This window comes from Osmerus eperlanus, chromosome 24 (genome assembly GCF_963692335.1).
Source record: "Osmerus eperlanus chromosome 24, fOsmEpe2.1, whole genome shotgun sequence".
Classification (NCBI taxonomy): Eukaryota; Metazoa; Chordata; class Actinopteri; order Osmeriformes; family Osmeridae; genus Osmerus; species Osmerus eperlanus.
Window position 1 is genome coordinate 1563012 of NC_085041.1, and position 15831 is coordinate 1578842.

General features: G+C 48.1%; 2 protein-coding genes and 1 long non-coding RNA gene across 3 annotated transcripts in view; 2 read left to right on the forward strand and 1 right to left on the reverse strand.

Moving 5' to 3' along the window:
• The window catches only part of faf1 (Fas (TNFRSF6) associated factor 1), a 56579-nt gene extending 43813 nt beyond the window's left edge, over positions 1–12766 (reverse strand). Inside the window, exons 1-6 of the mRNA XM_062450902.1 lie at positions 12447–12766; positions 10891–10959; positions 7827–7873; positions 5913–6157; positions 5156–5247; positions 3608–3699 (exon numbers count right to left, since the gene is read on the reverse strand). Of these exons, the coding sequence (XP_062306886.1) occupies positions 3608–3699; positions 5156–5247; positions 5913–6157; positions 7827–7873; positions 10891–10959; positions 12447–12503 (602 nt within the window). The 5' untranslated portion in view covers positions 12504–12766. The remainder of the gene's footprint in view (positions 1–3607; positions 3700–5155; positions 5248–5912; positions 6158–7826; positions 7874–10890; positions 10960–12446) is intronic.
• The window catches only part of LOC134011319 (uncharacterized), a 177369-nt gene that overhangs the window by 82803 nt on the left and 78735 nt on the right, over positions 1–15831 (forward strand). The window lies entirely within an intron of this gene.
• Positions 13620–15755, forward strand: cdkn2c (cyclin-dependent kinase inhibitor 2C (p18, inhibits CDK4)). Its single transcript, XM_062450180.1, has 2 exons — positions 13620–14037; positions 14662–15755. Exons 1-2 carry the CDS (start codon positions 13912–13914, stop codon positions 15025–15027), a joined length of 492 nt encoding a protein of 163 aa, XP_062306164.1. The 5' UTR covers positions 13620–13911; the 3' UTR covers positions 15028–15755.

Sequence of the window (15831 nt, forward strand, 5' to 3'; positions counted from 1 at the left end):
GACGTTATTAACTGATAATTATAACTGGCTTCATTCAAACGGTACAGTTCAAGTCCACACACTTAAAACAATAGATTACTTTTCATTGAACACCTACATGGATGACTATACATGGCTAAATCTATTACCTGCCAACACCTAATACAAAACACTTCTACTCTTGTCAGCCAAACAGCCCACACAAGCCATTCAGTCAGTCAGACAGACAGCCAGGCAGCAATACAGCCAGTCAACCAGCTAGCCAGCAGCAATACAGCCAGCCAGCAGACAGCCAGCAGAAGGGCTCCAGGATGAGGTGAGGGTGTGGGAGAGTTTGCCCTCGTCAGGGACACCCGGTCAGGCCTGCCCCCTCAGGAGCCAGGGCACAGCCAGAGGGGCTCCGGGTAAAATGTCACTTAACTTTTCAGACAGAGAAAATGGAGCGTTTTGCAGGAGAAGAGAGTGTGTTTGTGTGTGTGTGTGTGTGTGTCTTGACAGATTGGTTTCATTCTGAGGTAAGCCCACTGCCTCGCTGGGGTCCCTAGACACAGAACAGACTCAGATCTTATTAAAACAGTCACACACACACACAGACTACCCTATGCACACTGCATACACACCCATGCAAGGAAACACACAGAATCACACACACACACACACAGGCCTATAAAAACGGCACACAACACCCAGGTACACAACACACAGGTACACACACTTCCCTACGTCTGTGAAGAACCCAGGTAGGCTGCCTGTCTTTCCCTTAAGAGCCCCAGCCCTCCGTCCTGACCTGCAGCTTGTCTTACCTCCTTAGTTTACACCAGCACAGAACAGGTGCATTTTCACTCCCCAGGTTCTGTCTTGTTATGGTCGGCCATTTTGTCAGAGAGGAGCCCTAATCGGCATTATAACTGCCAATAGTTACTTCCTGCTTCTAAGGCTGCAGCGTCCAACGGGGTTAACAGGTAGGGAGGGAGGAGAGGGGGAGGAGGAGGAGAGAGGGGGAGGAGGAGGAGGAGAGGGGGAGGAGGACAGGGGAGGAGGAGAAGGGGAGGGGGTGATAAACGAGCATGCTTGGAGATTCAAAAAAAAAAAAAAAAAAAAAAGAAGATAAAAGGAGAAACGTCTAATGACTCGTTTGTATTTAAAAAAAAAAAATTGGGGAGTTCAAATGAAAATAACCTTCGATAAACACACTTCCTGGAGGGAAGCAGAGGCAGGAGGGAAAAAACAGACAGAGAACGAACGAGTGCCATTAAAATATTCATCAGCCTTCATTATTTATGCAAGAGATTAGGTCCTCCTCGACACTACTGCAGGAAGACAGTCAACACACCGACAGTGCTACAGCAAACCATGCTTAGGACTGGATCTTCCTCTAACTACCTGGGAGAGGGAGAAAGGGGGAGAGAACCAACGAGAGCTTGTGCATCAAATCTCCAAAGCCCTTCCAGATTTTTTTATTAAATCAAACAGAGGAAGCAACCGGAAGATGGATTGGCTATTTAATTAATCTGTCTGGTTTAGGTGGGCCACCTGAGATCCGCTTTAAAATAATTGCCTACAGTGGCGTTTATTTGTAAGATTTTTGTTCGGAAAAAAGTTGAAAGCTGCAGAGTAGTGTGGGAGTCAGTGTCACTACAGGCCTGCAGACTAAACACACCTTCCTGACTCCTCCCCCCAAGTGGTCTCACAAGACATTTACATTTAGTCATTTAGCAGACGCTCTTATCCAGAGCGATTTACAGTAAGTACAGGGACATTCCCCCCGAGGCAAGTAGGGTGAAGTGCCTTGCCCAAGGACACAACGTCATTTTTGCACGGCCCGGAATCGAACCAACAACCTTCTGATTAATAGCCCGACTCCCTAACCACTCAGCCACCTGACCCCCCAAGACAGACAGGCTCCGGACAGAGGAGCTGCTGTGAGGACGTTAGCTCTGTGGATAGCGAGGGTTCATGTTTGAAGGAGTCCAATGAGGCCGGGGTCTATGTTTTCAGGGTGTGTTGTGTGTTCATTGCAGGCTAACAGCTTGTCTGCTCCCCTTTGCAGAGAGAGGGGCTGGAGTTGTTCCCCACGGCAACGCGATCTGCCCCCCCCCCCCCACCCCCACCCCGTCTCACAGCCATCGTGATGACAACAGGGTCACAGACAAGTTTTTTTCCTCACAAACATACTAAAAACACTCCTTTAACACACACACACACACAATTAGCCCCCCTACCGCTAACCCACCAAAATAGTTTACACAGAATAATGAGCTTCTGACACCTAGAATGATATCTAGCTATGACATCTGGAGAAGTGGCAAAGTGCTGCTAAGTAACACAGTGGAGAGATGTTGGGAGGGTGAGGGGTGAGGGGGGGAGGGAGAGGAGAGGAGCGGAGGGAGAGAAATAGGCCATTAGCTGCCAACACAGTTAAAGATCCCTTACTGGGTGCTGCCTGGGTTCTAGAAACTCTTTCTTCTTCTTCTTAGGAACATCTAGCGTAGGACTGGGAGGGTGGAATACTAGTCTTGATGAATCTCTGTCTGCTAGTGGAGGTGGTGGTGGTGGGGGGGGGGGGGGGGGGTTGTGGAGGGGGTCCTGATCTGATGAAATGACTAGGGGCCCCCTGGGCCAGACAGCTTCTCCAATCAACACAGATAATTGATGCACACACACCTCCTAAAGCACACACACACACAGCCACACGGGCGAACACACAGATTACAGCTTCAGCTTCATTTCAAGATGGATCGCTAACTTGAGATGGTCTGCTTGGCGCCACAGACACAGGCAGTGTGACCTCTGGACGCGGAGACAAGGCTTAATGGATCTCTCTCTCGGCACGATCCCCGTCCATTCTCAATCTCCCTCAACAGTCAGCCTTCGTCTCTAGAAGACTGCGGCATATTGGAGCGCGGAAACAAATGAAAAGTGGATCTCATACACGCAACCTCTGGATGATACGGAGCAAATAATCTTCAGCAACAATAACCAGACACGGAAATGACTGTTGACACAACACACCATGCTGTTCAGTAGCGTTTTCCTTTGAAAATGTCAAAATAAATGACAGGAATTGTCTATGCATTGGGGGGGGGGGGAGATCAAGTACCTCTGTAAATATTCAAATCTAAATTACAGTTGGTTGTTATAGTCGGGTCTTAAAAGCAGGTGGTTGTCAGTCCTGGGGGAGGAGGGACAGGAGTCATGTGTGGATGTAGAGCACCACCTGGTGGCCGTGGCTGGTCACTGAGATGAACAAAGGCAGACAGCGAAGGGAGGAGGCGGAAAAGGAACCAGTAGAGAGAGGAGGGGCGGGAAGGAGAAAGCGAGAGCAAGAGAGAGAGGGGGAGCGAGAGGGCGAGAGAGCGAGAGGGGCAGAGAGCGAGAGGGGCAGAGAGCGAGAGGGGCAGAGAGAGAGAGGGGCAGAGAGAGAGAGGGGCAGAGAGAGAGAGGGGCAGAGAGAGAGAGGGGCAGAGAGAGAGGGGCAGAGCGAGAGAGAGCGAGAGAGAGAGGGGAAGAGCGAGAGAGAGCGAGAGGGGAAGAGCGAGAGAGAGAGAGAGCGAGAGCGAGAGAGAGAGGCAGACAGACACAGAGAAACCCAGAGTAGGAGGGCAGCTGAAGGAGACAGGGAGGCTACCTGTTTTGGCTGGTGCTGGCAGTAGGGGCGATGTCAGGGGTCAGGACATACAGGCTGTTGTTCTTGGGCAGGTGTAAACTTCTCAGTGCCGTCTGGAGAGAGAGAGAGACAGAGACACAGAGCGTATGTGAGTAACACTGAATGGATAGAACTGACTGTAATTCCTTTGGTCATGAAAGCTTGTCCTGAGAGATCTGTTCTAATGGCCGGGTCTCAGTGACACCAGGGTCTCGGGGACACCAGGGTCTCAGGGACACCAGGGTCTCAGTGACACCAGGGTCTCAGTGACACCAGGGTCTCAGTGACACCAGGGTCTCGGGGACACCAGGGTCTCGGGGACACCAGGGTCTCGGGGACACCAGGGTCTCAGTGACACCAGGGTCTCAGTGACACCAGGGTCTCAGTGACACCAGGGTCTCGGGGACACCAGGGTCTCAGGGACACCAGGGTCTCGGGGACACCAGGGTCTCGGGGACACCAGGGTCTCAGGGACACCAGGGTCTCAGGGACACCAGGGTCTCAGTGACACCAGGGTCTCAGTGACACCAGGGTCTCAGGGACACCAGGGTCTCGGGGACACCAGGGTCTCGGGGACACCAGGGTCTCGGGGACACCAGGGTCTCAGGGACACCAGGGTCTCGGGGACACCAGGGTCTCGGGGACACCAGGGTCTCGGGGACACCAGGGTCTCAGTGACACCAGGGTCTCGGGGACACCAGGGTCTCAGTGACACCAGGGTCTCAGGGACACCAGGGTCTCAGGGACACCAGGGTCTCAGGGACACCAGGGTCTCGGGGACACCAGGGTCTCGGGGACACCAGGGTCTCAGTGACACCAGGGTCTCAGTGACACCAGGGTCTCAGGGACACCAGGGTCTCGGGGACACCAGGGTCTCGGGGACACCAGGGTCTCAGTGACACCAGGGTCTCGGGGACACCAGGGTCTCGGGGACACCAGGGTCTCAGGGACACCAGGGTCTCGGGGACACCAGGGTCTCGGGGACACCAGGGTCTCGGGGACACCAGGGTCTCAGGGACACCAGGGTCTCAGGGACACCAGGGTCTCGGGGACACCAGGGTCTCGGGGACACCAGGGTCTCAGTGACACCAGGGTCTCAGGGACACCAGGGTCTCGGGGACACCAGGGTCTCGGGGACACCAGGGTCTCGGGGACACCAGGGTCTCGGGGACACCAGGGTCTCGGGGACACCAGGGTCTCAGTGACACCAGGGTCTCGGGGACACCAGGGTCTCAGTGACACCAGGGTCTCAGTGACACCAGGGTCTCAGGGACACCAGGGTCTCAGGGACACCAGGGTCTCGGGGACACCAGGGTCTCAGGGACACCAGGGTCTCAGGGACACCAGGGTCTCAGGGACACCAGGGTCTCGGGGACACCAGGGTCTCGGGGACACCAGGGTCTCGGGGACACCAGGGTCTCAGGGACACCAGGGTCTCAGGGACACCAGGGTCTCGGGGACACCAGGGTCTCAGGGACACCAGGGTCTCGGGGACACGGGTGTTTCTGCAGACGTTCCTCTGCTACTCACGCTGTCAGACACGTCTCCACTCTTCCATCCTTTCAGCTGCATCTTAGATACTGGAACCCCCAGCTCTGTCTCCAGGATCTGTTTGATTTCACCTGGAGGGGAGGGGAGGGGAGGGGAGGGGGAAGAGGAGGGGAGAGGAGGGGAGGAGGAAGAGGAGGGGAGGGGAGGAGGAAGAGGAAGAGGAGGGGAGGAGGGGAGGGGAGGAGGGGAGGGGAGGAGGGGAGGAGGAAGAGGAGGGGAGGAGGAAGAGGAGGGGAGGGGAGAAGGAAGAGGAGGGGAGGGGAGGGGAGGGGAGGAGGAGGGGAGGGGAGGAGGAAGAGGAGAGGAGGGGAGAGGGAAGAGGAGGGGAGGGGAGGGGGAAGAGGAAGAGGAGGGGAGAGGAGGGGAGGAGGAAGAGGAGAGGAGGGGAGGAGGAAGAGGAGAGGAGGGGAGGAGGAAGAGGAGGGGAGAGGAGGAAGAGGAGGGGAGATGAGGGGAGAGAAGGGCAGAAATCTCAGTATACCTGCAGTTTAGCATTTCTCCAGCAGGCGGCAATAACCCACAAGAGTTAAGTCGCCACTTTGCAAAACGCCTGTGTTCACACAACAGAAGTGACAGTCTAGTATCAGTGTGCTTTCTCATTGAACATAAATAAACACAATCACGTCCCATCCATCAGTATTCACAGTGACTTAAGCGTACAGACATTTCTGTCGCGGGGCAGAACCTCCCTCCCTCTCCCCCTCCCTTCCTCCTCCCTTCCTCCCCCCCTCCTCACCGACGGTGCTGGCCTCCTCCAGCACCACCTCCACGGTACGCTGTCGGTACTCCACCCTGAAGCTGAGCATGCGGGGCTGTCGCTCCACGATGTGTCGGGACGGGAGGGTGGGGCAGAAGGCTGAGGAGGACGCGGGGGAGGAGGAGGAAGACGAGGAGGAGGGGGGAGGAGCAGGACCCGCCGCAGCAGCGGACGCCGGCTCGGCTGCTTCTGATTGGTTGAGGGGGCTGAAGAGATTGGCCTCACTGGAGACGAGGGAGACAGAGAGAGAGAGAGACAGAGAGAGAGACAGAGAGAGAGAGACAGAGAGAGAGACAGAGAGAGAGACAGAGAGAGAGAGACAGAGAGACAGAGAGAGAGACAGAGAGAGAGAAAGAGAGCAGGCCAGAGGGGACAAGAAGTCAGTCACAACAGGTCAAGAGTCAGAATTAACAGTCCAGAGGCTAAAATAAACTTGCATTGTCTGACTGGGTGAGGAAAACAAAAAACAAAAACATGTTCTCTTTCAATTTTTCGAAAGAGCAGGGGCATCTGACAGCCAGAGATAAAAGATTGTTTAACCCTTGTAACAAAGTGAAGCATTTTCTTTTAACCATTGGGCTGTCTCAGACCCCCCACATTGCAAAGGTTAAAAGAAAATTATTTTTATTTGTTTTTGTATTGGGTAAAATTGGGTAAACACAACAATGGTTCGTTATGAACCTTTGGGTCATGTGACCCGAAGGCAGCACAAGGGTTAATGTAAAAACTTGGAAACGCTTCTACAAAAGCACAAAAATAACTATTTGAATTAATTAATAACTAGTGAAATCCTGAACACACAGAGAAAGGTTACTTCCTCCAAGGTTTATTAAAAGTGAAACGTAGAGTACAACCAAACCAATCCTCAAAGTGGCTTCGACAAGATAGGAATGTGACTTATTCCAACAGCTAAAAACCCACACTTGGCACATCCGTACAACAAACAGACCATCGAGACGGTTAGAAATTCAAACCCAGCTGCAGTTCTGATAGCATACATCTAGGTGGCAGTATTCCTCCTTATTAACTGGTCGCAGGAAGGCAGAGCGACCAGAGGCCTGGGCCTATGGATGAGGTAAAGATTCCTACATCCTGGTTCAAACACAATCATTACCCCTGAAAACCTGCCTGGACACAGGAGGTCTAGATCTGCCTCAACAGGAGGGGGGGGGGGGGGGGGGGCAGGACTACAAGTTTATCAGTGAACGATATATAAAAAATTAATGTAATAGGGAAGGAAGGACTGAAGGAAGGAAGGAAAAAACAAACAGGCCCCCAGCCTTCCGCTGGCTGATCCTGCGGGCACCTCTTAGGGTTGTTTACTGGGCAGTGACACCCTACAGGGCAGCCTGCCTGGAGCCTGGCATCTTGTGCCAGACACTCAACGGCCTGCCTGGCAGCGAATGCCCCTTCCAGGCTCCATTCACAGCTCTGTGGGCCTTAAGAACAACCTAACATGTTCTCATACCCGAGGTCCTCACACACTCACCAAATAAAAAACCGTTCAAACAGAACAGGCGTTTGTCCCCCTGGGTTCTGCGTATTCATGAGTGCCCACTGGCCGTTGAGAGAAGGACGACAGCACAATGCCCAGATACAGAGGCTTATTTAGTAACTGTTTTTAGCGCTGCATCTTGGCACATACGCTATAGTCAGTCTTTACACTAACTATTCTTTTTCTTTCTTTTTTTCCCCCCCACATCGAAACATCAGTTGTATTCACTAGGTTCTATACACGTTGGGCTGTGTGTTGAAAGATACAACCCTAGACCCTTCTAGTACACACATAAAAGGGGGGGGGGGGGGGGATCAAAACGAGGGGGGATCCTGTCCTGAACTGGGAAGGTTTTGGGGGCCTAAAGGGGACCCCCTGGAGCTGGGTCCTGGGCGTACCTTTGCAAGATGCCGTTCTCCTGGGGAATCGCACTGTTGATGGCAGCCTGGAACAGAGAGACAAACATGATGAGGAGACAAAGGTTGATGATGACGGTGACAATAAAAGACATAAACATTTTACTGTTCATCCATTTATTCACACCCAGTCTAGTGTGATGAAACGGATCAAAATCGACTAGGGACAAAGAGACCGTGGTTCTGTTTGAACTGGAAGGAGATGCAATTTGATGGAAAAGAATGCATTCTTGCAGGCTTCCTTCCATCCCAATCCCTAATCTGACAGCGACTCGATTGGTAAATCCTCAGGAGGAGCAGTGACAACTTATGCTCGTTCATTTATGTTAGATCTGCAATCACCCCACAAGGAAGGAGACAGGAAGGAGACAGGAAGGAGACAGGAAGGATTGACATACATTGACATGGTAAATGGACTGCATTTATATAGCGCTTTTCTACCTTAGCGGTACTCAAAGCGCTTTACAATGTTTGCCTCTCATTCACCCATTCATACTCTCAATCACACATACCGACGGCAGCGAGCTACCATGCAAGGCGCCGGCCTGCCCATCGGGAGCAACTTGGGGTTCAGAGTCTTGCTCAAGGATACTTCGGCACATGGCCTGGGAGGAGTCGGGGATCGAACCGCCAACCTTGCGATTAACAGACAACCCTCTCTACCCCCTGAGCCACAGCCGCCCCGACATGACATGATTCAAACTAGGAGCTGGACAGCCTGGGCCAGAGGCCAGATGGGATGTTCGGGATGCCATGAGATGCTGTGTGGGCATCGATGCCAGGCAGTCTGTCTGTGACAGAGATAGATTGATTGTATCAACCAATGCACTGTTGACCGGGAATATTCCTGCATTTCTACACAGGTTTAACAGTGTTGTCACTACATTTACATTTAGTCATTTAGCAGACGCTCTTATCCAGAGCGACTTACAGTAAGTACAGGGACATTCCCCGAGGCAAGTAGGGTGAAGTGCCTTGCCCAAGGACACAACGTCAGTTGGCATGACCGGGAATCGAACTGGCAACCTTCGGATTACTAGCCCGATTCCCTCACCGCTCAGCCACCTGACTCCCCACTAGTACCAGTGGTGGTTCTAGACCATTTCAACTGGGGGTGGGGGTGGCTGGGGCAAGCTGTGGCCAGTTGTACTGGGCCAGCTACATTAAACATTATGGTTGTCAGGCAAAAGACCATGTTTATAAATATTCTGACTCTACATTTAGGTGGGGCCCCAACCCCCCACCAAGCACCATGGGTGAGGCTACTGGGATGAACATGTTTACGTCACTGCAGCCAACAGTGGCAGTAACATAGACTGACTGTCACAGATTCATGGTGCCGAGGTGCGACGAACAGAGAGGGCCAGAGGAAAGACAATGCCGGCAGTCAGATGGCTTCCTGTGCTCTTTTGTTGGGGAGCGTGTCAAGTGGACTGCTCTGGAACATGGGGAAATATCCAGCTGGGCTTTTAAAGCATTATACACACACACACACACACACTGCCTCCCCTGTTGTAGGAAAAACACCACGATAAAAGATGAGGTCCAGCATTTTCGTGTTTTGATAAATAAATATGGGTGTGATTTACGGGTAGTTTGCTAAAAATAGCAACAGCTAATAGTGGGTAGCTGGCCAAGCTGTAGTTGTATTTCTTGTATTTCCATTTGTTTTCTCCCCTGGAGGAACTACAAAATGGTGTCAATTCCACAAAACCTGAAATACATGAAGCAAGTTGACTCCATGGTGGATAGTGCAAAACATGCGCGTAACAACATTTAAAGGCCTACATGTTAAACCAAAGAAGCATTTTCAAAAAGTCCCTGTGTGGCACCGGCTTAACTATCCGAGATGTCGTTTTTCAGATTTCGCTCTGAGACACTTGACGTATGTGGGCCCTGTCTGGTCCTGCCTTCTCCCCACACACAAGGCTCTTTTGTCAGCCTCGCTCAGCCCTGGAGGCCGGCGGCACCAGCGGAGGAACTGCAAGTCATCACATTTACAGGTTCACCGGCTAACCGCTGCTTAGGCTTCTGCAGGCCTGCTTTGAGAGGCTGCCAGCCCTCCTGAACGGCACTGTGCTAAAAATAGCAACACCTCCTTCCAAGATAAAAGGTTTCTGTGGTGTGGTGGAAGAGTAGAAAAAAAAGAAGAAAAAATAACCTAAAAAAAAAAAACACTCACCTTAAGGAAAAAAATGACAGAATTCTTATAAATCTTTCTCAAATCTAAACTAATCGGACACATTCTTTACACGCCCATCCAAGAGGCGCAGTAACACCACAGGGTGTTGTCTCACCCTAACAGACTGAGGGACTCACAAAGGGAGCCCTGCTGACAGATTGGGAACCCCGTTAAGGAGTCAGATAGCTGAGCGGTTAGGGAATCGGGCTAGTAATCTGAAGGTTGCCAGTTCGATTCCCGGCCATGCAAAATGACGTTGTGTCCTTGGGCAAGGCACTTCACCCTACTTGCCTCGGGGGGAATGTCCCTGTACTTACTGTAAATCGCTCTGGATAAGAGCGTCTGCTAAATTACTAAATGTAATGTAAATTTAATGTTATCTGTTCCACCGTTACAGAAGCTGCACAGGGATTGTGTGGTCCTTCATTTCACTAATTCTACAAAGTAATTCCTTTAGTTTTGGATGAATATTCATAAGCTTTGACTGTATCCACACTGGTATGATAATTCATAGGTTATATGAACACCTTTTTTTGCTAAGGTCCAATGGACAGAGAGAAGCAGAGTGACCCCTGCAGCAAAATGCAGACTTGACCATCAGTGAATGAATGTGTGACGACTTACATTTCAATTTCAATTTCACATTTAGCAGACGCTTTTATCCAGAGTGATTTACAGTAAGTACAGGGACATTCCCCCCGAGGTAAGTAGGGTGAAGTGCCTTGCCCAAGGACACAACGTCATTTTGCACAGTCGGAATCGAACCGGCAACCTTTTGAGTAAAAGCCCGATTTCCTAACCGCTCAGCCACCTGACTCCCTTCTTGTCCAAAGCCAAAGAGGTGACTGACTAAACTAGACTTACCACCAAGTCCCAGTTGTTGAGCTCTAGAAGGGTTATTGCCTCAGCAATGTTGTCGATTCCAGTGCAAGCCTGGGGAGGACAAACACAGAGAGAAAACAGAACAGGGTCAATGGTGACACAAACAGAACACATCAAAGGGCAGAGAGGGTGTTGAAGACATTTTTAAATATTCGAATTAAAGCAGATTATGTGGTTACATACAGGAGTCAATTGTCTTTCCAAACTATTTGCATTTATGTCTACACAACATTCATGGTAAAATGATTAAAAATACCCTGCTATTGTATTGCAAAACATGAATACAAAACCACTTCAAAACTCAATTGTATTCTGTTGTAAATTGGTAACATTTACTGCACTGATTTACAAGATTACTATAACATCAGATTACCATCTAGCCTAAAGACTGATTTCTCATTTATTTATATCAACCTAACACCCAGCTATCAGATTCGTGTTTGATTTTAAGTGGGTAATTATAGCTACAATCATACCAGACAACCTGAAAACTTGTTTTAATTTACTAGCATGGTGACACATCATTGTTGTTCTTTGTTGTTTGGCCTTGTTATTCAACTGCATCAATGCCTTGCTTGAGTGATGTTGATAGCAAGCTAATAAGCTACCTAGCTAGCTAGTGCTAGCTGTATTGTGCCCGACTGTGCTAGCTAGCTAGCCTATCCTTATTTTGGTTAGCTGTGTTCATGAACAAGCTATATCAATAGAGCACAATCATGGTGCGTTTACATACTCAGTTTAACAATACGAATCTTCTGAACCATACTTTAATGATCTCAATTCGGTTGCTAACTACCTAGCCATTTGTTCGTTAATTACATGTACAAGAAAAGTCCAGTTTAGCTGATAAAGCTACGAGCAAGCTAGTGCTAGCAAGCTTGTCAACGACTTAGACTAGCTCTACTAGTCCTACCCAATTCTACATTCTGCAACACAACATATGCATTTTAAGCAGCGCTAAGATTGAGGGACAACTAAAAGAAGTGTATATGAATGAGCCTTCGCATCAACAAGAATGCAGCGTGTCTTGGTCTGATAATCCCTTACACCAAAATACAAATTCATTCTAGCTAACTATCTAGTTAGCCGCACAGTGTGCAAAACAGTCTTGACCATCCAGTTAAAGGTGCCCGGGACGCCCGCCGGTATACCGGGTTACTTCTTAAACTCAAAGTAAATGGCAATTATTAAGGACAATAAGTATTTAATTTAACAATTATCGTTCAGGTCCCACTCGATTGAGTAGCTAAACCTGTCTTCCTTGTACGGGGCACTGACCTTTCAAGATGTATAGTTCAATTAAAATGACATTTTCCGTCCTGAACTGACCCCGCAGTGTGACAGTCTATATCAAGCGCGAGACAAAACGAGGGTGCAACATGTACCGATGGCTAGTGAGTTTAGCAAACTTGCGAACTAATGCCAACTGTTTATTGTGTCAGCTGGTGAGACGCCGCTGTTGACATTAACATTACTAATGAAATTCAGTATGACTGAACAACATCAGCTAGTGAAACCAAATCGAAGTAAAAACCAACCTGAAAGTCAGCCAGAATCATTTCTCTGTCCATGTTGCTGTCGCTATCGGAGGCCATGGCAATGACTGGCTAAACCAACGCTATTCTTCTTCTAACGCTTGCTTTCTCGCCTCACCGTCAGAATGGTGACAAGCTATAGCATAGGTTCTCTTTACGTTTACAAAAACACTTTACACCAGAAGTGACAAAGTGTTGCGGCTTAGAAAATCGCAAATGCCGCACTTTGTACCCTGTTTTTTGACCGTAGTAAAATTTGCTACAATTGTCTTCAATCTCCACTTATTTCTATCAACAGTGTACAGTTATCCCATTGCTTTACGGTAGTCGTAAAGAGTTGAGTCTGTTAACAGCTCATTGGACCAATTGCAGCTGTGAATACTCATGCTCCGAACGGAACCTTCTCTTGATCTGATTTAGCTTAATTCTAACTTCTAACAACGTTTACAAAGTAGGCCATGTCAGTTAACACAGGGTTAGGTTAACAACTCGGCTATATGTTTATACACATGCATCCAAGAATAAGACCTTAACTCTAAACAGTTACGGGCTATTGGCTTCTTAAAACCCAAGGAAGCTGCATTTTCTGTGTGAAATAATGTAAGATGTCTAAACAGACAGATTACACATAAAGCCCAAGTAAATGTAGCCTATTAATTTAGCCCAGTTAGGCCTGCAGATGGATGAATCCAGAGGAATCCAATTATCTAGCCTTGAGTAAAGCAGAAGCGGATTCTGTGGGCTGTCATGGGGACTGACAAATTACAGGTGTAGTGTATCTTACTATTTCATATGTGAAGACGATGCACAGCGCATAACTACCAACAAGTTAGAGATGCAACACTTTGCTACATCTTCAAACTAAATACAGCTCAATCGACCGAATGGGCTGCGAAAAGTCAATGATCCAAAACCGTTGGTCTTCTACACAGCCTGAAGAAAAACATAAGCGACTTCAGATGCAGACAACATCAAATGACTACCTTTTAAAACATGATGTATTTATGTACTGTAGTAAATAACAGGCTAATATATTAGCTGTAGTGTTATCATCGTTAATCCTTGCAGTTTCGTTGCTTCACTAGACCAGGCATTGTCCCTCCCCTCTCCTCTCTCTCTCTCGTCTACTGTAGGCTGTTTCAAAAACCAGTGTGATGTCAAGAAAAGCGCGGAGTTTTGAGACACGAGCGAGCTCAATAAACAATGCTAAGGAGGCCTTGAACCAAACAAAAGTTATCCACGCAAATAGAATATTTTATGACGGTTATTATTATACTACAATCGAAAAAAGACTGTGATGGGGGCTCTTAAAGAGGCGGACCCCAACTCTGAGTTCTTAAGATGAGACGTCAGTTCTTCGGTTGAGACATTCGCGCTGTGCCAATAGTATCACAAGACTGGCTGAACATCAAACTGAAGCATCCATACGTTTATCAACGTTATCTCTATTGTTTTGTTTAGACCGAGGATGGCTGACACCGCGGACCGGCTCAGCAGCGCATCTGCTAGAGGAGAACTCGCAGTTGTGGTGTTCTTATTACAAAACGGAGCAAATGCTAATGCAGTGAATGCTTTCGGCAGGACAGCATTGCAGGTGAGCAGACACAGACATTTTTGGTCATGTTCCCTTTGACAGATAAAGTTAAAGTCTTGAATATGGTCATCCATGGAATAGTTAGGCTATTAGTTACCATTATTTAGAAACTGAACTTGTATTGCCTATTAACGAAAGGAGTAGGCCTAAAACGCAAAGTAAAATTGTATTCGACAGGAATATCTCAGACTAGATATACTAGACACAAGATACACTTTTTTCAGTGTCATAACAGGATCAACCAGAAGCCAATTTAAACTGCAATAATAAAAATTCAAATTTAACAGCATGCTCACCATAACGAATAGTCAATTTCATTGTATTTGTATGTTGCATGTAATATCCCTGTAGGAATAGTTGTAGTTATAAAATGTCACGACTCAAATGAAATAGATTTGGAGTTGTATTGCCTTTCGTCACATCAGTGAAGTGCATATCAAAGATCATACAGCCTACAGTTAACATCCGAGGATATACCTGAACACCAAAATATGACCAAACAAAACTGGCGGACTTTCTCACTGGAACCTCGATTTGACTTATGAAAAACGTTCTGTTTACGCAGAATAATTGCACATTATAGATTTATGAGTAGCATTTATGATCATCTCCTCTCTGCCACAGGTGACGAAGCTTGGAAACCCCGGCATCGCAGAGGCGCTGCTAAAGGCCAGCGCAGATCCCAACGCGCGAGACACTATAAAGGGTCTCACAGTCACACACGACGCCGCGAGGGAAGGTCACGCGGACACACTGAGAATTCTGACTGACTATGGCGCAGACGTCAACCTGCTTGATCACGACGGTAACCTGCCGTTACACCTGGCCGCTCGAGAAGGCCATTTGGATGCTGTGAAGCATCTTATTGAGCGCACGACGGACGTCTCTCGGCGCAACCTCCAAGGCCATTCAGCCTATGACTTGGCCGCCATGAACCACAGAGATTTCACGGCACAGTACATAAAGGAGTACATGGACCTAGGACTTTAAACGTTTTTATTCGTTTGCTCTTATATTGATTATCCCAGTGAATATAAAAATAGCGTAAATGTAGCCTATAATTTTGAGCCAACGCTCACAGAGCAGCAGACGAGAAAAGGGAGGAATAGCAAATGAATGTAAAGCCTGAACAGATAATATATAGGCCTACCTCAATATGGTAGATTTATTAATACACACTTTATACTAGCCTCTAAAATTGAATCAGAGACGGGGTAGTTTACACTTCCTTTTTAAATTATTAAGGCCTGAATGAAGGCCTCATCTTGCTTGACTACAATTATCTCAAATGTTGGAATGACATTTGATAGGCCACACGATGAACATGTTAACATCATTTTAAGACATTTGAACAATTTGGCACACACTCCTATATACGCGTATACTCGAGCTCTATTTATTTGCCATACCTGACAGCTGTTCGTTTTCTTTTATACTGCACCGATGTGGAGATGCACTTTCTACACGAGAAACATTTATTAACGAGTTGCGTAATGCATTTTTTTCTGTTCACATTTTTACCAAAGGTAGTAACGTATATTTCTAACTGCGTTCATCAGTGGTGTAGCTACTAGCATGCTTGACCTTTACAAATAGCGTACACACAAACATTTCATACTAACTGACGCTTTTTGAATTCAGGCTATTGATGACCGTATTGTCTATATGCACTCGTTGTGAATAAATACATTAATGATGAATATGCAATACAGCAGCCAGGTGTATTTTGTACTTATAATAGGACATGTTCTATTATTCATTATCCAAAGACCAGTTGTGCCAAAATCTAATGTT

Excerpts from the sequence above, each read along its gene's own strand:
- cdkn2c (XM_062450180.1), top strand. The coding sequence starts at position 13,912 with ATGGCTGACACCGCGGACCGGCTCAGCAGCGCATCTGCTAGAGGAGAA. Across the intron at positions 14,038-14,661 it reads TCGGCAGGACAGCATTGCAG|GTGACGAAGCTTGGAAACCC; the intron begins GTGAGCAGACAC and ends TCTCTGCCACAG.